This window comes from Rana temporaria, chromosome 3, assembly GCF_905171775.1.
Source record: "Rana temporaria chromosome 3, aRanTem1.1, whole genome shotgun sequence".
NCBI classification, from domain to species: Eukaryota; Metazoa; Chordata; class Amphibia; order Anura; family Ranidae; genus Rana; species Rana temporaria.
In genome coordinates, this window is record NC_053491.1 from 464,382,492 (window position 1) to 464,405,019 (window position 22,528).

Below are 22,528 nucleotides of genomic sequence, written 5' to 3' on the forward strand. Positions count from 1 at the left end.
TTCCACATTTCCACAGCTCTTACTATGAAGAAACCTTTTCGTATTGGGAGATGAAATCTCTTTTCCTCGAGACGTAAAGAGTGCCCCCTTGTCCTCTGTGTTGACCGTAAAGTGAAAAACTCAACACCAAGTTCACTATATGGACCCCTTATATATTTGTACATGTTGATCATATCCCCCTTAATCTCCTCTTCTCAAGAGAGAATAAATTCAGTTCCTCTAATATTTCCTCATAACTGAGCTCCTCCATGAAAAAGTGGGCATGAATTAAATGCCCACAGCATGGGACTGTGGCTGTCAAAAAAAAAATGTGTCTATATATTTGTTACTGTCACTTTAAGAGTTGAGGTAGCAGTCAGGTGTATCCCAGGTGGGAAAAACGTGAAACTGGGTGCAAAAAACACGTGTATACAGGTGTAATACACATGACTTAGGGGGCTATATATGACCCCCGCATCACAGCTCCTGTCACATTTTATCGGCACCAGTTAGGCGAGCTCCATAGGTGTGTACTGAAGCTTGCCTCAGTCCTGAAGACACTTGTGAGGAGGGTCCTCGAGAGGGCAGCGGCAGAGGGAGGAGAGGAGTGGCTATGGAGATGCCTGGAAGAAATAGAAGAGGACTCCATGCCTGAAACGAGGATGGAGGACCCCCCTACTCGCGCGGAACCCCCCATCATGAACATACAACCGGCTATTCCATCTCCGGCTCCGGACTCACCTGCTCAGACCTCTCCATCTCGCAGGCTTAAAAGCAGCCGCCCGCCTGAGTAGACTGTGACCCCAGCAACAATCTTGGTCACGTGAAGCGGAAGAGCAGGACGTCATGCCGAATCTTCATGTTAGCACCCGTATCCAGAAGCGGAATAGGGCTTGCTCACCATCACCCGTCAGAGGCAGGAGTGGGCGGAGAAGGCTTGTCAGTCCTCGTCTTCCAGCCGCAATTTTTCTTTATGATTTCAGGTTCCAACGCCACCTGTGCCAGTGACAACAGCATCATATGTGCCCAGGCTACCTTAGCTGGACACTGTGATGGCTCCTAGGCAGTCGGAAGCGCCTATAGGACCGGTCTCTGCGGGCTCAATTCTACAAAGCAGCAATCCACAGGAACCCAGGTCTGTTCAGCCTGGTGAGTCAGCACAACAGATTGTATTGACACAATTGATTAATTCCTTTCCTAAGTTTACTGATTCATTAGCTAATCCCCAGCAATCATTGTCTGTGGCATCTCCTGCGAATGTATAGTGCAATGATAGCAATACTATGCATGTTCCTTCATAATCTATTGTAAATTCTAACATTTCCAGCATGTATGAATCTCTTCCTGTTTTATCACACGTTCCTGAAACTTGTTATAAAGAAGTGTTTCCCCTTTAGGTTTCCATTTAGCAATTTCTATCAAAGAAAGGATTTGGAAAGGGGAAATTCTTGATTTATTTACATTGCTTCCAAATCCAAAAGATCTTACTCAAAAAAATGACAAAAGAATGGAGGATATGGAGGATAGGCGTCGTACTGCTCCAAAATCATTTCATAATTGGCTTCATGCTTTTTGCATTTTTTCGGCCGTTATGGGTGAAAAATTCCCTGAAAAAATGTAGCGGTCTTTTTCAACATCTGGAGCATATTTTAGAAGCCTACAACACCTTCTGAGCAAACAATTTTAGCGTTTATTTGTTCTCTTATGCAAAAAAATGTTTCCTTTCATCACATTAATAAAAGTTTAGCTGGGGTTTCTTTTTTCTTAAAACTCCATAAAATGCTGGGTTGTACTGTAATAGTTTCTTCTTGGTTCGGCAAGCTCTTAAAGGTTATAGAAAGAGAACATTTACACCGGATGTGCGGAGGCCTATTTCTTTAGACGTGTTAAGACAAATCTGTGTGCTAACTCCCACAATATGCAGTTCAGACTATGAAGCATTGTTATTACATTCAGCTTTTTTTTTTTTTTCTTTGCAGTACTTCTTATATCTGAAATGCTTCCAAATAATAAAAAGGGTTTGTCAGGCTTAAAATTTCATGAGGTTTTAATTTTGCAGAGAGTTGTAAGGCCCCGTACACACGACCGAGTTTCTCGTCAGAATTCAGCCAGAAACTCGATCGGAGCCGTATTCTGCCGAGAAACCCGGTCGTGTGTACACTTTTGGCTGAGGAAGCCGACGAGGAACTCGTTGAGCCAAATAGAGAACATGTTCTTTATTTCCTCGTTAGTCAATGGGGAAACTTGGCTCGCCGAGATCCTCGGCAGCTTCACAAGGAACTCGACGAGCAAAACAATGTGTTTTGCTCGTCGAGTTTCTCGGACGTGTGTACGGGGCCTCAAAGTTTTGATCAGTAGATCAAAAACTGATATTTTCGGAAAAGATCATTGGCTCAATTTGCATGCTTGTGGTGACTCCATTATCTGCCCTTATTTGATTCTCTCATTTTACATATCTGCCAGGCCTCAGTGTGCAGGAAATTTTCTGGTCCATTTAAATGGTTCTCCTCTTACAAAATTTCAATTCTCAGCCTTATTACGGCGCTGTTTTGCACATTTAGGCCTTGCTCACCTTAATTTTTCTCCTCATTCTTTTCGCATTGGAGCCGCCACTGAGGCAGCTAGATTGAGTTTAACTGATTCCGTCATTATGCAGTTAGATAGGTGGGAATCCAAGAGATTTAATCTGTACGTTCATCCTAATCTATGTCTTTAAATTTTAGGTCCCAAGTATTTCGTTTGGATTGTTGGACACTCGTTTGTTCATTGGGCTCACAAAAGGGCATGTCAACGCTGTTATTCTTCCAACTTATCTTTCTCTCCTGATTCTTTCTGAGTTCTTTGGAAGGGTGTTCAGGGGCTTCAATGGACGAATCTTTTTATTCACTTCTCCATGTTCGGTTCAACTATATCCGCCCCCGGATTTATTAATAATTCATCTTGGAGGTAATGATGTATGCAAGCATAGCACCTTGGATTTGATCTTTATGATGAAACAGGATCTGCATCGCATTCACCTTTCTTTTCCAAATAAACGAGTAGTTTTTTCGGAAATGATTCCGCGCCTTGTATGGTTGTCTTGTCCAGAGAACAAACCTTTGGTGAAGATAAGAAGGCGTGTGAACCATTCTATTGAAAAATGTATGCCCTGCTTAGAAAGTTTTTCTTTCCGTCACACAGATTTAGAAGCAGGATTTTCTGGCTTATATAGACAGGACGGAGTGCACTTGTCTGATGTTGGTGCGGATATTCTTAATCTGGTTTTCAAAATATTATAGAAATGGCCGCGGTGTTGGGGTAGGCCGTTTTTGTTTGTGGAACAAAATCGGCTGGTGGGGGACTTTTACTGAATATTTTGATTTATGGTTCTCCCTTGAGTTCTATGACTGAGCGAGATAGTTATAGTTATTTCAAGTATTAAATTCCCTTTATTTTATTATGAATTACTAATGAAGTTATTTATTATACCAATGAAGATGCCGCGGCCATATTTATTGCCAAAAAAATAAAATAATTTTAATATATTTATTATACATTTAAATACATTATTAAAAGAAAGAATATGTGTTGTGTTATTATTTATTAAATAAGTTATGTTTGTACGGCTTACATTCCCATGAAAAAGTGGGCATGAATTAAATGCCCACAGCATGGGACTGTGGCTGTCAAAAAAAATAAAATGTGTGGCATGACAAGTTTTCTATATATTTGTTACTGTCACTTTAAGAGTTGAGGTAGCAGTCAGGTGTATCCCAGGCGGGAAAAACATGAAACTGGGCGTGAAAAAACACAAGTATTCAGGTGTAATCCATGTGACTTAGGGGGCTATATAATACTCCCGCATCACAGCTCCTGTCACATTTTATCTGCACCAGTTAGGCGAGCTCCCCTTCCCTCCCACCCTGTCGCAGCACCTATATGTGGTTTGTCACCCTTGAATCAAGGGGGGACTTTTACTGAATATTTTGATATATGGTTCTCCCTTGAGTTCTATGACTGAGCGAGATAGTTATAGTTATTTCAAGTATTAAATTCCCTTTATTTTATTATGAATTACTAATGAAGTTATTTATTATACCAATAAAGGTGTCGCGGCCATATTTCTTGCCAATTTTTTTTTTTTAATATGTTTATTGTATATTTAAATAAATTATTAAAAGAAAGAATATGTGTTGTGTTATTATGTATTAAATAAGTTATGTTTGTTCGGCCTACATTCCCATGCCTCTTATCAGTTTGGTTGCCCTTCTCTGCACTTTCTCCAGTTCCCCGATATGCTTTTTAAGAACTGGTGCCCAAAACAGAACTGCATATTCCAGATGAGGTCTTACTAATGATTTATACAGGGGCAAAATGATATCTCTCTCTCTGAAGTCCATATTTGTCTTAATACAAGAAAGGACTTTGCTCGCTCTGGAAACCGCAGCTTGGCTTAGCATGCCATTATTGAGCTTATGATCTACCAAAACCCCCAGATCCTTCTCCACTACAGATCCTCCCAGTTGTACTCCCCCTAGTATGTATGATGCATGCAAATCCTTAGCCCCCAAGTGCACAACTTTACATTTATCAACATTAAACCTCATCTGCCACTTTTGATCCCAGACCCAATATCATTTATAAAGATATTAAAAAGTAAGGGTCCCAGCACTGAACCTTGGGGTACACTACTGATAACCTTAGACCATTCAGAGTAAGAATCATTAACCACTACTCTCTGAATTTTTTTTTTTTTTAGCCAGCTGTCTATTCATTTACAAACTGATATTTCCAAGCCTGTAGACTTTACCTTACACATGAGCCGTGTGGGGAGGGGGAACTGTATCGAATGCTTTTGCAAAATCCAAGTATACCATGTCCACAGCCACTCCTCTGTCCAAGGTCTTTATTACCTCTTCATAAAAAGAAATCAGGTTTGTCTGACAACTTCTGTCTATCATGAATTCATGATGTCTGTTGCTTAAAATATTTTTTTACAGCAATAACTCATCTATGTGGTCTTTTATTAATCTCTTCAGTATCTTCCCAACTATAGAAGTTAAACTAACAGGTCTATAGATACATGGTAAAGACTTTGTTCCCTTTTTTATATAGGCACCACATTGGCACTGCGCCAATCTAATTGTACTATTCCTGCCATTAATGAATCCCTAAAATTTGATACAATGGCTTTGAACTTACAGAGCTCAATTCTTTTAGGATCCGTGGGTGTATGCCATCTGATCCAGGTACTTTATCCACCTTTATTCTGTCTAAATATTTCTAGCCCATATCACTTTTGAGCCATTGTGGATTATTTGGGACTGTGTCAATACCTCCCCCATTATAGACGTACAGCTACGACGGCTCGTGGGAACATGCTGACCTGCCATAGTATAATGGCGGTGGCTGGTCGGCAAGCGGTTAAAGCCCATCTCCGGGCAAAAAAAGTTTTCCCATGCAGTGGGGCTTTTCCCAAACTCGTTTTGGTCTAGGGGAGAAGAGAAGAAGATAACCTAATCCTCTGATCCTCACAGAGCAAGACTGCTTCATCACCCCCGAACTCCAGCGGTCTTGAATTGTGAACTGTTGACATCATCTACCCCAGAGCAGGCTCTATAGGCTAGGAACAGTCCACCGCTGGACCATGGGGCAGCCCAGTTTTCTGGTGGAATGAAGGATTGGGTGAGTATAAGCTTTCTGCTCACCCCCAGACAAAACGAGCAGTTGATCGTACAAAGCGGGCACAGCCCATTTGCATGGGAAATTTATTTTTTGCCCAGAATTGATCTTTAAAGCATTTTATCATATAAACTGTACATTACAGAAGAGTGAGATAGATAATTATCAACACAACATCAGGAACTTTTACTATTACTACATAATAATTTAGATTTACATAAGTTACCCAAATGTCAATGTGTCCTTTGATACTGGCAGCTATGACAAGGGAAAAATAAAATTAAGTATTGATAGTAATAATATCCTGGGAGATTTAAACTCTTTAAAACAATTTGCATCAAATGATCAGATTCAATCTTATATTCCCTTCAGGCTAATTACTTGAAGTGTATAAAATACCTGTCAGCTACGCTTTGCTGTGGTGCCTACATGCAAGTGATTGTGTACGTGATATCTGCTTGTAATGAAGTCTTGCCTGATAGCTGTTGGCATCTGAAAAAGCAAGAGACAAAATTGCCTCATCTTGGGTGTCACAGGTGGTCTCCACCCGAAGCCAATTTCTCCATCAATCAAATTAACTGTCAGAGTCTTCACACAAGCGACTACCATAGACCACCATTTAAACTTTAAAACTTCTCTAGGGCATGCAATTCACATCACATACATGGAAGTCTGTTTTCCATGAAAAGTCTGGTTGTCGATTTCTTATTTTTTTCTTATTTTTTGCTTAAAATTAATAACTTAAGATGATCCTCAGCTTTGAGACCAACAAAGATCAAACCATTGCAACACTCAATTCCTTCTTTTGTTATATAGTAAATTTAGGATTCTTTATACAGAATGTCACTTGTATAAAATGCAAATATAATGATTAAGGTTTTGTCTTGCATGGAATATTGGTGGAACTGGGAAGTCATCTCTTGCATGTTACAGTGGAAATACATAAATCAACTCCTTTAAGACACAAACAGAAATAAAGAAGGTGTTGCATTGTGTGTAACACTTAATAGAATGAAGAAGGTCTTGTGTTGTGTGCAACACTGATGTTTTAAGGCCTCCTTACATGTGCAAATTTAACTAAAGAAGGTCTTCTCCAAAACATAGTTTTTGATTTGCACTAAAGGACTACACCTATAAATAATGGGTCCCTAGAAGGATATAGTATCTGGAGCTTCATCGTAGAAAAAAAATATGGTGGTCTTCTTCTGTGTACATTACTAGCAGGTAACAGAAGGTATAGCATACTTAATTTTAAAAAACCACCTACATGGCCTACAGAGTGGAAATGTTTTTTAGCTACAATCTCATGACCGGGTTGTTCAGTACTATGCGCGTGCTGTTTAGTAAGTCTTGGGTGTTTTATGTAGTTCTTATGGATGTGTTGGACTGTCTGGAGCCCATGCGTGGTTGCCACTTGCCAGTTGCTCCTATCAATGGGCATGTAAAGCAGCCAGGAGATCTGGTGATTGGAGGAACTTTCCCTATTCATGTGGACAGAAGCTACACTGAAAACACATTTACCAGCAAGCCAGAGGATTTCAAATGCAAACTGTAAGTCTATGTATCTTTTATAACTAAGAAAATTATTGCTGTGTGAAAAATAAAAAAAATATAATAAATATGATGCCATTATTGGGACATGTTTCTCCTTATAGTTGAATATATCCAGCTATGATTGGCTAAGTAAATTTACAGCATCCTGACAGGATAGCTCAGGTGGGCTGGGACCATGATCTTAACATGCCTGAGCTCATTCCTAGAAGCTAAAAAAAATAATGCACCTAATTTTTATTATATCCTACCTACCATTAATATTAAAGGGTTAGCTCACCATTAAAATAAAATTTAAAGTAGCACCCAGAGCGATCCATGCCCTCCTACATATAATCCCGAATCCAAACTTTCTTCCCAATACTGCACATGTGCAGATTTGTAGACGAGGGGAAGTGCTAGTTTCATCCTCCTTGATGATGGATCTCAACATAATGTCCTGTGATCCTGACGTGCTCAACATAACATCTATCCTGACTTTTATGAAGAATATCTAAAATCGCTCTGAATGCTACTTTTGTGGTCAGGATTTGCGGAGGATACTCCTTGGCCTATAGGTATGTAATGTAAACAAAGTTCAACTTTACTGCACTGCACCATGATTTCTAACCTACTGGGGACAGTTGACTGTGTTGTAAATAAATTTTTTAAAGGTGATCTACCCTTTGAAAACAACTAGTCTATTACGTAAGTGCATTAAGGACTGGAAAGACTTATTTTCCAAGGCACATAAAATTCTATGCATCCTATAAAAAAAAAAATTGGCTTTCAAAAACTCTCACTATCCCATGCGTTGTATATGATAGTCGCATTTTCTCAAATGGTACACTGAAATCATGGATATGCATAGGTTGGAAGAAGCTGGACATTGACTAACTAACCTTTTTTTTTATGCTTTTAATATATAAAGAGCATAATTATTTGTATTCATTTCACTAGCCTTGACATTGACAATTACCAGAAAATGCCAGCCATGATATATGCCATAGAGGAGATCAACAAGGATCCAGACCTTCTTCCCAATATCACCCTGGGCTACCAGATCTTCGACACTTGTACTGTACTCAGACGGGCAGTAGAAGGAACTTTGTGGATGTTATCCGGAGGAAAAGAAAGCATTCCAAATTATCAGTGTGAACAAACAGGCATTTTTGCTGGTATTGTTGGTGATGCTGCATCTACACGCTCCATTCTAATGGCACACATTTTAGGTCTTTATAGATATCCACAGGTAAAAAATAATACTTTTCTTAAAGCTGAACTCTGGGCAAATATAAAAGATACACAATAAAGTGATACTATAGGATTGTGTTTTTTTTTTTTATAAAAATAACAAACATGTCATACTTACCCCCACTGTGTATTTAGTTTTGCACAGAGTGGCCTTAAATGTTGTCTTCTGGGTCCCACGGTATCTCTCTTGGCTCCTACCTGCAAGAGCAAAACCCCTCTGGGAAGCTCTTTCCTGAGGGGGTTTGCTTGCGTGCGCGCTCCCGTGTGATACAGTTGGCGGCCATAGCCCCCGACGTGCCACGTCATTGGATTTGATTGACAGCAGCGCGAGCCAATAGCTGTGCTGCTATCAATCTATCCAATGAAGAGCCGAGAAGAGCCAAGAAGCCCGGGCAACGATCGAGCACGTTCACGTAAGTAGACGGGGGGGCTAAGGGGCAGCTAATCATCAAGTGTTTTTTCACCTTAATGCATAGAATGCTTTAAGGTGAAAAAACATGTACCTTTACAACCCCTTTAATGCTTCTATGTATTCATTAATACATTATTAAATGTATTCTCTTAATGCAAGCAGTGCACTACCTGAATATGACCGGATAGTACCCTCACTTTCAAGTCCCAGTGACAATGGTTGCTAGGACACATAGAAAAAAGTAAATCTCTCATGCGGTAACACAGACAGCAAGAAAAAGATAAAACAAATTCTAACCCCTCATCGCTCTAAGACTAAAAAAAAAAGTTTTACCGGTAAATACATTTTAATACAGTTTTTATTTAAAGACTAATTCCCCTTTTCCAGAAAATAACATATGCAGTCAAGAGGCAGATATTAAAAGCTGTGCAGCTTTAAAAGATGTTCATTCTTTTTATAGTCATACCTGTAGGCCATTTGGACCCCCCAGAAGTCGGGCCCAACAAAAATCTCAATAAACAACCCCCACATCTTGTTGCTAGTATAGAAAATCCATTGGATGCTGACTTCCAGAATAACAAGAGTGGAAAACAATTGTTTTCATGTTTTAACAACAAGACAGGACATAGGGGGTGATAACTGTTAGTTTTTTCGGCCATTCTTCTGGGAGAGGGGGCACATGGCCTACAGGTGTGACAAGAAAATTAATGAACTAGAACTAGACGAGGGTGCGCTTCTCTACATACCAAAAGGCAATTTATCGAAAACATAACCATTATTATAAAGTCATAAAATGTATGTAAATGACCATAACAGGTATCCCTATAGGGTGAGGTCAATGTCACTATATGTGAAGCAAAGTTCTATCTCCATGCGACAATATTTACACCTACCAAGTTAATTGGTAAAACTTCTCTTGATATACACATATATAGCTAGATTCAGGTAGGGCGGCTTAACTTTGTTATTGTTATTTACGTTACGTCGCCGCAATTTAGAGAGGCAAGTGCAGTATTCACAAAGCACTTGCTCCGTAAGTTGCGGCGGCGTAGCGTAAATTGGCCGGCGTAAGTCCGCCTAATTCAAATGTGGAAGAGGTGGGCGTGTTTTATGTAAATTAATCGTGACCCCACGTAAATGATGGCATGCGCCGTCCGTGGACGTATCCCAGTGCGCATGCTCCAAATCATGTTGCAAATAGTCAATACTTTCGACGTGAACGTAACGTACGCCCAGCCCCATTCACAGACGAGTTACGCAAACGACGTAAAACGTGAAAAATTTTACGCTGTTCCGACGTCCATACTTAACATTGGCTGTGCCATCTTTTTGGTGGTTTATCTTTACACCTGAAAACGCCTTACGTAAACGGCATATCTTTACTGCAACGGGCGTGCGTCCGTTCGTGAATAGGCGTATCTTGCTGATTTACATATTCTAGGCGTAAATCAGCATACACGCCCCTAGCGGCCAGCGTAAATAGACAGCTAAGATACGACGGCGTAGGAGACTTACGCCGGTCGTATCTTAGCAACATTTAAGCATATCTCAATTTGAGCATACGCTTAAAGATACGACTGCACAGATTTGGATATACGACGGCGTATCTACTGATACGCCCGTCGTAAGTCTACCTGAATCTAGCTAATAGACAATATGAGGGTTATTATATCCTCTTACATTCAATATAAAGTCTCCAGGCTATTTAGAAGATAAGTAAACACAAGGCTTACTCACCAACACCATCCGGTGTGAAGAGATGGGGGAATGTGTGCCTCTCCTGCCATCTAATAGCCACATATAAAAATGAGATAAACAAGAAAAAGAGAAAGTCTTCTAGTAAATACTGTCTTAATGAAGATATGTATGGCTCATCCATTAGTGGTGGTTGTGTGTCCACATGGATGAGTGTACTACATATCCGAGAGATATTTTTATAGGGCAGACGACAGACCATATCTTCAGTAAGATAGTATTTACTAGTATACTTTCTCTTTTTCTTGTTCATCTCATTCTTATATGTGGCTTACCTAGGCGAGTCCACTGGGGGCCAGATATAAGATGAGTAAGATGAGTGTCTTTAAGTTTTTCCCTACAGTGTTGACGTTTAATACTTTTTACTGGGCATTAAAGAAACATGATCCTCTTTAACATACATTACATCCTATACATACATATATACAGTACTGTAGGTGGAAATAAATTACCACAGACGAAAGTTCCCTGTTTATCCAATATGTCTAATAGGGTTCCTATCATTTTTTTAATCCACAGATAAGCTACCTCTCAACCAGCCCAACTCTCAGCAACAGAAAAATATTTCCTTCTTTCTTTCGTACCATACCTAGTGATGTATTTCAGTCCCAAGGTCTTGCTAACTTAATCCTGTATTTTGGTTGGTCGTGGGTTGGCTTTCTAGCAAGCGATACTGACTATGGTCAACTAAGTCTTCAGGCGGTAAAGCAGGAATTAATCAATGCTGGTGTATGTGTAGCTTTCATAGAAACAATTATGACCGGCCAGGCCGACAGGAATGCTCCACACATTGTCAAAGTTATCAAGGGATCAACAGCCAAAGTTGTGGCAGTGTTGGCCTCCAAACCAGACTTTTTACCAGTTGTAGAGGAGTTAGCAAGACAGAATGTGACTGATAGAATCTGGATAGCCAGTGAAGCATGGTCAACCTCTAATATTCTTTCTAAAGAAAAGTATCAGCATGTCTTGATGGGCACTCTTGGGTTTGCTGTCCATGGAGGACAGTTTCCAGGATTTATGGAGTATATTTACAGCTTACACCCATCAAAAGCTCCAAATAATTATTTTATAATAGAGTTTTGGGAGGAATTTTTTTCTTGCAAATGGACTAACCACCTGATTTTGGATGACGGGATAAGTAACAAAACAGCACGTGACTGCACTGGAGAAGAAAATCTAAGGAAGTCAATGCTAAAAGTTGAGTTTGGAATAACCTTCAATGTCTACACTGCAGTTTATGCGTTTGCATGGGCCTTAGACAGTCTACTTCACTGCCAGCCAGGAAAAGGCCCATTTCATAATGAATGCGCAGATATTTTGTCCTTTGACCCTTGGCAAGTATGTTACTTGTATTTTTCAATTGAGTATATGTATTGTTTGTTTTGCTTTAAATGCAACTCTTCTTAATGTACTTTTCCAGCTTCTCCATTATATTAAAAGAACAAGGTTTCAGACTAAAGACAAGACAAACATATTTTTTGATGACAACGGGGATCCTCCAGCCCTTTATGATATTGTGAACTGGCAGATGAGTTCTACTGGGTCCTTGGAGCAAGTTATAGTAGGAAGATATGACTCCAGCTCCACAGATGGGAACATCATGAGTCTAAATCATGCTGGCATTGTATGGGTTAATAACAAAACAATGGTACGGTTGCACCAGATGAAAAAAATATATATACTCATGCTATGTAGATGCATCTTCTTTAGGAAACTTATCAGTTATTGTTTCTCTGTTTATATAGTTTACTAAATATAAAGAACTGTGTATATCTATCTCTGCCCATGAGGGACTTGTAATATACCACCACAGTCACACAGACACTCACAGACAGTTTGGTCAAATACCAGCTAGAGGGAAAATGGTTCTGTGTCAGTTTTATTTTAGTGATTAGACACTGGAAAGCTCATTACATTCCAGTCTGGTGGGCCTTGCCAAGCTTGGCACAGGCCACATGGGAGTGTTTTGTAAACATGGCAATGCGAAAGACTACCCTACTGGAGTGCTGTCAGTGGAAACACCTTGTGGAGTTGTAAAGAATGTAACGGTTAAGAACATGGAAAAAGTCAGACGGAATTTTTTCATCGGATATTCCGACCATGTGTACTGTATACCCCATCGGACTTTTTCCGTCAGAAATTCCGACAGACTTAGAAAGAGAGCATGTTCTCTTTTTTTCTGACAGAAAACATTTCTATCGGAAACTCCGTTCGTCTGTATGGAATTCCGACGGAGAAAAAAACATGCATGCTCAGAAACGATTCGACGCATGCTCTGAAGCTTTGAACTTCATTATTCTAGGCTCGTTGTAGTGTTGTACGACACCACATTTTCAACGGTCGTAATTTGGTGTGTCCGTGTGTATGCAAGACAGCTTGAGCGGAATTCCGTCAGAAAAACCCATTGGAGTTTATTCCGACGGGAAATCCGATCGTGTGTACAAGGCATTACATGGTGTAATACCATAATGTGATTTTCCTTTCTTTTGGTAACTGTGGGAAGAAGGAAAAACAGGTAAGAAGGGCTGAACATGTGTATGAAGTAAATGATATTACAAAGTTCCAAAAATAACAGATATACGGTTGGCCAGGTATGATTTTGGGACTACAGAGCTGCAGCTGCCCATGGCTTTCTTTCTTTCCTTCTCTTTCTCTCTCTCTCTCTCTCTCTCTCTCTCTCTCTTTCTCTCTTTCTATTTCTCCAAGCCTGCTGCTGAGTGAAAAGGCTGAGCACTGGTAGAACACTAAAAAGAAATGAATGCTGCTAGTTTCTTTTCGGGAACCTATTGGGGAGTATCCTATTAGTCATGAACTGAGCTGAGTTTTGTTAGTGGCTCAGACAAGAATTTTCTATGCTATGGACTTGCTATACAAATCACAGCAGCATTTATACTGTGCTTGTTGGCGGCCATGTTATTATTATTATACAGGATTTATACAGCGCCAACAGTTTGCACAGTGATTTACAACACGAGGGCAGACAGTACAGTTAAAATAAATTCAATACAGGAGGAATCAGAGGACCCTGCTCGTCATGTTGAATAAAAGTGCAGGAAAAACTTGGGCAAAGGGACATCCCAATCCAGCAAAGAGACAGCGCCATATAGCAATAATACATCCCCATATTGCAAAGAAACATCCCATTCCAGCAAAAAGACATCCCCATAGAGCAAAGAGATGGCTCAGTGCAGCAAACTGACATCCCCATATAGCAAATAAACAGTCAAATCCAGCTAAGAGACATCTGCAAATATACTGCAATGGGACTGGGAGCTAATTGATCTGGGGGGATATTGTACTGGGAGCTAACTAGTTTGGAAATAGACTGACCTGGGGGGTTGGTGAATTGCACTGGCAGACCACCAGTACACCCCCCCAAGATCAGTTAACTCCCAGTATATACCCCCAGATCAGTTAGATCCCAGTACAATAATGCCCAGATCAGTAAGCTCCCAGTCCAAATTCCCCCTGGTCAATCTGCACAATATCTCCCTGAGGCCAGTATGTGTCAGTCTGCAGGACATCTCCCTCTACTTACAAACCTCAGCAGCATGCATCACTGATCGTATCCCCCTTATAATATATATACAGTACCATAGTATGATCTAAAAAAAACACCCACCACTCCAAACGCCATTGTTTTGGGTACACTGGGGCCAGTCATGGGAGCTCAATCTTATTCCATGTAGGCAGCATACAGGAAATAGAGAAGTGCACACCAATGACATCTCCTGGAAACCTCTGTGCCAAAAGCTGAAGTGCTTTTAGACATCCTTTCCATGTCCCTGTCTACAGTCCTTATGGACCTGTTAGTTTGGGGCAGAGAATTTGCCATTGTGTAATTGATATTATAGTATGATTGCTTTAATTATTGTAATGTCACAATAATCAGTGTGTCTATGTTTTGCCAGCAATGAACACTGTTGGCACAATTAGCGGCATGTGAAGGCGCTAGCTGTGATCTTAACAGCTCAATACATTCATATAGGGATACATGCATGGGGTCTTGAATGTTGTCCTGGTATAGGAAAAATGTCGCTGTAGACACATAACACAAGCAACTTTCAAGCACTATTCCTTCAGAGTACTACGTGTACTGCAATCAAATGACCACTCAGTACTTCTTAGAGTCTCAGCCTTATAGCTTCTATGAAAAGCAAGTGACCCTTCCTTTGAGGTCTTTGGGACTGGTAGTGAAAGAACATTTTCTGAATGAAGAGAAAGATAGCATGCCTGTAAGCAGGTGCAGTTAGCTAGTCTGCCACTAGGTGGTTGAATCCAAAGATAGTGTGTATTAGGGAATGATGTAAGTGGGTGTAAGGCCCCTCTTCGGAAAAGGCCTTCCTGTAGTGATGTCATGGGTGTAGTCATTGCCCATATAAAAGCCATGATAGGAGGAGATCTAAGTGTTCGGGGCATGGGAATCAGACACTTCACACTTATGAGGATCTGGTCAACTACTGCAGTGGCCCAATGTAGGGTATAAGGCCTTGGGTGACATGGTCCAAAAACTGGGAGAACATGCTGTAGTCATCCTGTCTCACTAAATGTGGCCTAATTGGACTAGGATACAAAAGGCCTTTTAGGCCAGACCTGTTTTCTCTGCTGCATGTACTAATGCCCCCTGGGACTTCTGGTGACACCTGGATGAAGTGTACATAATCAAGAGGTTCAGCTGCAGCAGTCCTATCTCTGTAATAAAAGGAAGGGTGTCGTGAGCTGTATGCACAAATCCTAATGGGTATATCAGAGCCCTCTGAGTGAGTACTGATGACCCTGGGGAGTGAGAGAGTAAGTTCAGAGAGTTGGGTCCCAATACTGAGGTGCTCCCAAGGAGAAGAGAGGAGTATTAATGGAAGATGGTGTAATAATGAGGTGCAATGTGCTACGGACCATCCACTATATGTAATTAGCAAAGTCTGCCAAGCAACACTGGATATTAAAGCGGGGGTTCACCCGAAAAAAAAAAATTAACATTAGATTGAGGCTAATTTTACTAAGCAGTATCGGGTGTTTTTTTAAAAATCAATGCAGTACTTACCGTTTAAGAGAGAGATGTTCTCCGTGGCTTCCGGATATGATCTTCGGGACTGGGCGTTCCTATTTTATTGACAGCCTTCCGACGATCGCATACAGCGCGTCACGAGTTGCCGAAAGAAGCCGAACGTCGGTGCAGCTCTATACGGCGCCTGCGCACCGACGTTCGGCTACTTTCGGGAACTCGTGACACGCTGTATGCGACGGACGTAAGAGCTGTCAATCAAATAGGAACACCCAGTCCCGCAGCCCATACCCGGAAGCGGCGGAGAACATCTATCTCTAAAACGGTAAGTACTGCATTGATTTTTAAAAAAACACCCGATTCTGCTTAGTAAAATTAGCCTCAATCCAATGTTAAAAATTGATTTTTTTGGGTGAACCTCCACTTTAAGTCTATGTGATTTGAGATGTCAATTCTATCTTTGAAGAGCAACAGTAAAGTGCAGAAACTAGGCATGTGCACACTGAAATATTTTGTTTCGGAATTTAGTTTTCATCCGAAAAATACATTTATTTAGTTACTCCCGAAATTCGTTTTTATTTTTTTGGTTTCGTTAAAAAATGCATTCGTCCAAAAAATCCAAATTAATTAAGGTCCAATCTGCCAATTAAAGGCTTATGGTGTCCGTTGAATGTTCTAAGAAGATTCAACGAAGCAGCTAAACTGTACGACGCCGCAATCGTACATTTCCGATCGAATGCTCCGCCCACAAGCTATAGTAGAATTCTAATGTTGTATGACTGGTAATAATTATATTTATTAATTATTATTACTAGTCAACCAACATTAGAATTCTTCTACTGGCCTATGGGCGTAGCATTTGACCATAAATGTCCGCTCGTGGCGATCGTATGTTTTTAGCTGCTTCGTTGAATCCTCATGTCTCTATAATGACAAATCTTTTCTCTCTATGTCGAATAATCTTGGACTATTAGGTAAGGCACATTCGACTGCAGGTTAGATAGACACAGATCGCTATTGTCACCGTCATGTCGAATCTTCTATCAATATCGAAATGTTGTCGCAACAAAACGTAAATAATGCATTTTTATGTGGGATCTTTCGGATTTCGGATTCTGCATGTTCATTATCGTTTGTTAAAATCCCTAAAATCCAGACGAAAATGAATGCACATGTCTAGTTGGGCTGCCCATCTTCACCGGTCTCACGATTCGATGCGATTACGATTATCAAGTCCACAATTCGATTTGATTCCGCGATGCATCACAATGCATCACGATTGCAGCGCAAGTGCGCATGGCTTTCATCAAAAAAATGTAAGTACTTTTTTTTTCTATCTGTTCTTAAAAAACACACACAATAACACTTCCTGCATGTAGCAAAGTCTAAACACAGCAGACATGCTACAGGAGATGGTCAGAGACTGCGGTCATGCTACAGGAGATGGTCAGAGACTGCAGACATGCTACAGGAGATGGTCAGAGACTGCGGACATGCTACAGGAGATGGTCAGAGACTGCAGACATGCTACAGGAGATGGTCAGAGACTGCAGACATGCTACAGGAGATGGTCAGACACTGCAGACATGCTACAGGAGATGGTCAGACACTGCAGACATGCTACAGGAGATGGTCAGAGACTGCAGACATGCTACAGGAGATGGTCAGAGACTGCAGACATGCTACAGGAGATGGTCAGAGACTGCAGACATCCTACAGGAGATGGTCAGAGACTGCAGACGTGCTACAGGAGATGGTCAGAGACTGCAGACATGCTACAGGAGATGGTCAGAGACTGTGGACATGCTACAGGAGATGGTCAGAGACTGCAGACATGCTACAGGAGATGACTAACTATCAGATTAGTAGAAAGGCGGGAGGGTAGTGTTTGTATATGCCACGCTAATGTGACTGACTGCCCGGCCCGCCTCTCTCCTATGTGATGTCCCAGGAGAGTGTCTCTCATTCTCATGTTCTCTCTTTCTTTGCTTCCTTTGGACTAGCCTCTTACTTTAGTCCTCCCATACTCTTGCTGTGTCAGCCACAAGACAAGGCTGGTGGGAACTTCAGCACTCAATGCGTGAAGCTATGATTTATTTAACTAACAGGCTGAGTGGTTTGTGCACAGACAAACACTAAGCGCTGAAGGCATCTGCTGTCAATGGCGTTTCAGGCTAGCTATAATGCCACCAAAAATATTCTGTTTTCAGGACAAGATACAAAGCACTTTGGGAGAGGTCAGGTTTGCTTTTGCATGCAGATCGTGGAAAATTACAAATCCACTATGGCAACAATTATGCCATTCAGCAAAGTGTTATTTTCTGTGCAAAATCCTTTAAAACAATGCCACTAGCAACAGTACAGAAAGCTTCAGCTGCTTGCATTTTAAAAGCACAAAAAAACAAATGTTAATGTTTGCAACTGTTTTGTGTGTGCATCTTTAAGCTTACCTGTGCTTTACCCATGTAGAGTGACTCAAAAGGTTGTCATTATTGCCCTTCTCTTCAGCAGCACATACAGGTCATTCTCAAAAAATGTGCATATTGTGATAAAGTTCATTATTTTCTGTAATGTACTGATAAACATTAGACTTTCATATATTTTAGATTCATTACACACAACTGAAGTAGTTCAAGCCTTTTTATTGTTTTAATATTGATGATTTTGGCATACAGCTCATGAAAACCCAAAATTCCTATCTCAAAAAAATAGCATATTTCATCCGACCAATAAAAGAAAAGTGTTTTTAATAAAAAAAAAGTCAACCTTCAAATAATTATGTTCAGTTATGCACTCAATACTTGGTCGGGAATCCTTTTGCAGAAATGACTGCTTCAATGCGGCGTGGCATGGAGGCAATCGGCCTGTGGCACTGCTGAGGTGTTATGGAGGCCCAGGATGCTTCGGTAGCGGCCTTAAGCTCATCCAGAGTGTTGGGTCTTGCGTCTCTCAACTTTCTCTTCCCAATATCCCACAGATTCTCTATGGGGTTCAGGTCAGGAGAGTTGGCAGGCCAATTGAGCACAGTAATACCATGGTCAGTAAACCATTTACCAGTGGTTTTGGCACTGTGAGCAGGTGCCAGGTCGTGCTGAAAAATGAAATCTTCATCTCCATAAAGCTTTTCAGCAGATGGAAGCATGAAGTGCTCCAAAATCTCCTGATAGCTAGCTGCATTCACCCTGCCCTTGATAAAACACAGTGGACCAACACCAGCAGCTGACATGGCACCCCAGACCATCACTGACTGTGGGTACTTGACACTGGACTTCAGGCATTTTGGCATTTCCCTCTCCCCAGTCTTCCTCCAGACTCTGGCACCTTGATTACCGAATGACATGCAAAATTTGCTTTCATCCAAAAAAAGTACTTTGGACCACTGAGCAACAGTCCAGTGTTGCTTCTCTGTAGCCCAGGTCAGGCGCTTGTGCCGCTGTTTCTGGTTCAAAAGTGGCTTGACCTGGGGAATGCGGCACCTGTAGCCCATTTCCTGCACACGCCTGTACACGGTGGCTCTGGATGTTTCTACTCCAGACTCAGTCCACTGCTTCTGCAGGTCCCCCAATGTCTGGAATCGGTCCTTCTCCACAATCTTCCTCAGGGTCCGGTCACCTCTTCTCGTTGTGCAGCGTTTTCTGACACACTTTTTCCTTCCCACAGACTTCCCACTGAGGTGCCTTGATACAGCACTCTGGGAACAGCCTATTCGTTCAGAAATTTCTTTCTGTGTCTTACCCTCTTGCTTGAGGGTGTCAATGATGGCCTTCTGGACAGCAGTCAGGTCGGCAGTCTTACCCATGATTGCGGTTTGGAGTAATGAACCAGGCTGGGAGTTTTTAAAAGCCTCAGGAATCTTTTGCAGGTGTTTAGAGTTAATAAGTTGATTCATATGATTAGGTTAAGAACCTTTTCATGATATGCTAATTTTTTGAGATAGGAATTTGGGGTTTTCATGAGCTGTATGCCAAAATCATTAATATTAAAACAATAAAAAGGCTTGAACTACTTCAGTTGTGTGTAATCAATCTAAAATATATGAAAGTCTAATGTTTATCAGTACATTACAGAAAATAATGAACTTTATCACAATATGCTATTTTTTTGAGAATGACCTGTACTTACCTTTGATTCACACCCCTGCCAATCAGATCAGCCACTGGCACTGAAGAATCTGGAGCTTCTAGCTATGGAGGAACATGTGACTTGCTAATTTTCCTCCCATGTGATTGGCCAAGCTCTGTTTCATAGGGGCAGAGTTTCCTGAGCACGCTTCTACTAAGGTGACTCTGAGCTCACTGCTTGTTTTCTTCAAACTCTTCGCAGCTGAATTGTCCACTCTGCTCTTACGCCTCTCCTGGCGTCAGCCCCTCCCGCCTTTCTACTGATCTGATAGTTACAGTCAGTGGGCGGGGCTGACGCCAGGAGAGACGTGAGTTGTAAGAGGAGAGAGGCGGGCCGGGCAGTCAAATGAGCGCTGTGAAAAATGGTACCATCTGAACGGAGCGCTCTCGGGAGGGGGCGGGGCTAAACATTGATTATTACGGTCGCATGCATCGGTGCCGCATCGGGGACACCCGAATCGCGATGCACCGATGCAGCGATTTAATTTGACACCCCTAATGTCTAGCGGAAACTATAACTTTGCGTGGACATTCCTTTCTTGTGAATATATAGGGTAATGGGCAGGGATGCCAAGGGAAGGCCTATGGCAAGGAGTGGGAACAATATGGCTGAGACTCTTAGCTATAGCAGTGGGTCGTTGTCCTATCCAAGAGGTAGAGGGGCGGGAGCTTGAGCAATGTAGCACCAGCAGTCAACCAACCAGAAGCCATCTTACATGTCTGTGTTTTGTCCATGCAGAGGATGCAAGTTTGCTCTAATGCCAGCCCCACCAGGTGCATATACGTGTGGTTTCTTCACTCACCTGACACTTTGTTCAGCTGTTTGGAAGGATGAAAATACCTCCAGATATGGAGGAGCATGTGAATCATTCCATGTGACAGCTATGTCTGTGTAAGACATCTCAACTAATAGCCTAAACATGTGCTACTGGGGAGGCCTGTTTTAAGTGAACCTGTTGCTATCAGCAAAATATAGGTTCACCCAGGGCTTTTTTTCAGGGTGAACTTGGTGGAAGTGCCACCACCTCTGGCTCCGACCCTTGGGGGGGGGCTGCTCACCACAATCACTTGTAAACACAGAAGTCCAGTTTCTGTGTTTACAAGTGAAAGCTCTGCACTCTATGTGTAACCCATCTGAACTCTGCACTCTGTATGTAATGCAATCCTGGTATTTAATGCTCCTTTAAGACCCTCCTACAGGGTTCACCTAAACAATAAATAAAATATTGGAACACTAGCCACCAGTCTCAACTCGACATTGTTCATTGCTCATCCTTTCTTACTTAAATGACCACCTAATCTGAGTTTAGAACCACCTTAATTATGTTGCATGGCAGGGTGTACCCACGTTAGCAGTCAGATTCTGCTGAATTTTTTAGAATCTGTTTTCTGATTCCTTTATGCATTTTCTATTTATTTTCATTAAGGTTCCACCATCAAAGTGCAGTTCTAGCTGTTCTCCAGGATTTATGAAGGCGACTATTCATGAAAAGCCAATCTGCTGTTTCCAGTGTGTACCATGCCCTCAGGGACAAATCTCCAATGAAACAGGTGCTTTATAAGAGTATGTTTGATTATTTTAGGTTTCTACACACAAACTGTGCTTTATACAATACTGAAACTAGCTTTTCTCTCTAGATGCTGTCAACTGCCTCCCTTGCCCCTGGGATATGTGGCCTAATGTCCAGCAAGGTGCATGTTTGCCAAGGCCCATTGAGTTCCTCTCCTACAGTGAAGCACTTGGCATTATCTTGGTTACCATTGCCATATTCTCCTCTGTTGTCCCACTTGGAATTTTGGGATTGTTCATCTATTATAGGACCACACCAATAGTGCGAGCCAACAACTGGTCTTTAAGCTGTCTTTTACTCATATCTTTGTGTCTCTGCTTCCTTTGCTCATTGGCGTTTATTGGATACCCGCAACTAGATAAGTGCCTTCTCCGCCAGGTTACATTTGGTTTGGCCTTTGCATTGTGTATCTCTTGTGTTCTTGCCAAAACTATTACAGTCGTCATTGCCTTCAAAGCCACCAAGCCAGGAAGTCAGTTAAGAAAGTTTACTGGTGTACGAGGATCCTACTCACTCATTGTCCTTTGTTTACTAATCCAAGTATCCATCTGTGTGACTTGGCTTTCTTCTTCACCTCCTTTTCCAGAGTTTGACCCTAACTCTCAGTCAGGGGTGATTATTTTGAGCTGCAATGAAGGTTCTCCTACTGCATTCTGGTTCATGTTAGGATACCTTGGTCTCCTAGCCACCATCAGTTTTATTGTTGCGTTCTTGGCCAGAAGATTACCTGACAGCTTCAATGAGGCCAAGTATATTACATTTAGCATGTTGGCTTTCCTCAGTGTTTGGATTTCCTACATCCCAGCCTCTCTCAGCTCACGAGGGAAGTATACTGTGGCCACAGAGATCTTTGCCATCTTATCTTCTACCTGGGCTCTTGTGGTTTGTATTTTCCTGCCAAAATGTTTCATCATATTGTTTCGACCAGATATGAACTCTAAAGGACTATTGATGAAGAAAAACTGAGTCTGAAAACCAAAAATGTAGACATCTATCATATGCGGGACTATAGTTATGTAATCATAGAACTGTTTATGTTGTAAGCATTTTAGGAAAATATTTTGTAGATTCATAACTTTCTCTGTTTTGAAGGAATTGCTGTTTGTTTCACCATGTTCTTTCTCTTACTGATTTCTAAATGGGAAGGTCTGAATTCATTACAAAAACCTGAGCAATCTCTGTGTTGTGGTGGAAAAACCTGCAGTGTATGCATCCCTTTAGAAATGGATGAGTCTTGTAGAGT

At 41.4% G+C, this 22,528-nt stretch overlaps 1 protein-coding gene across 1 annotated transcript; it reads left to right on the forward strand.

Moving 5' to 3' along the window:
• The first annotated feature begins 6,907 nt into the window (after window positions 1–6,907).
• Window positions 6,908–22,527, forward strand: LOC120930615 (extracellular calcium-sensing receptor-like). The gene is made up of 6 exons (XM_040341791.1): window positions 6,908–7,191; window positions 8,131–8,422; window positions 11,111–11,929; window positions 12,012–12,239; window positions 21,142–21,265; window positions 21,353–22,527. The coding sequence occupies exons 1-6, from the start codon at window positions 6,908–6,910 to the stop codon at window positions 22,249–22,251; spliced, it is 2,646 nt and encodes an 881-aa protein (XP_040197725.1). The 3' UTR covers window positions 22,252–22,527.
• The last annotated feature ends 1 nt before the right edge of the window (window position 22,528 follows it).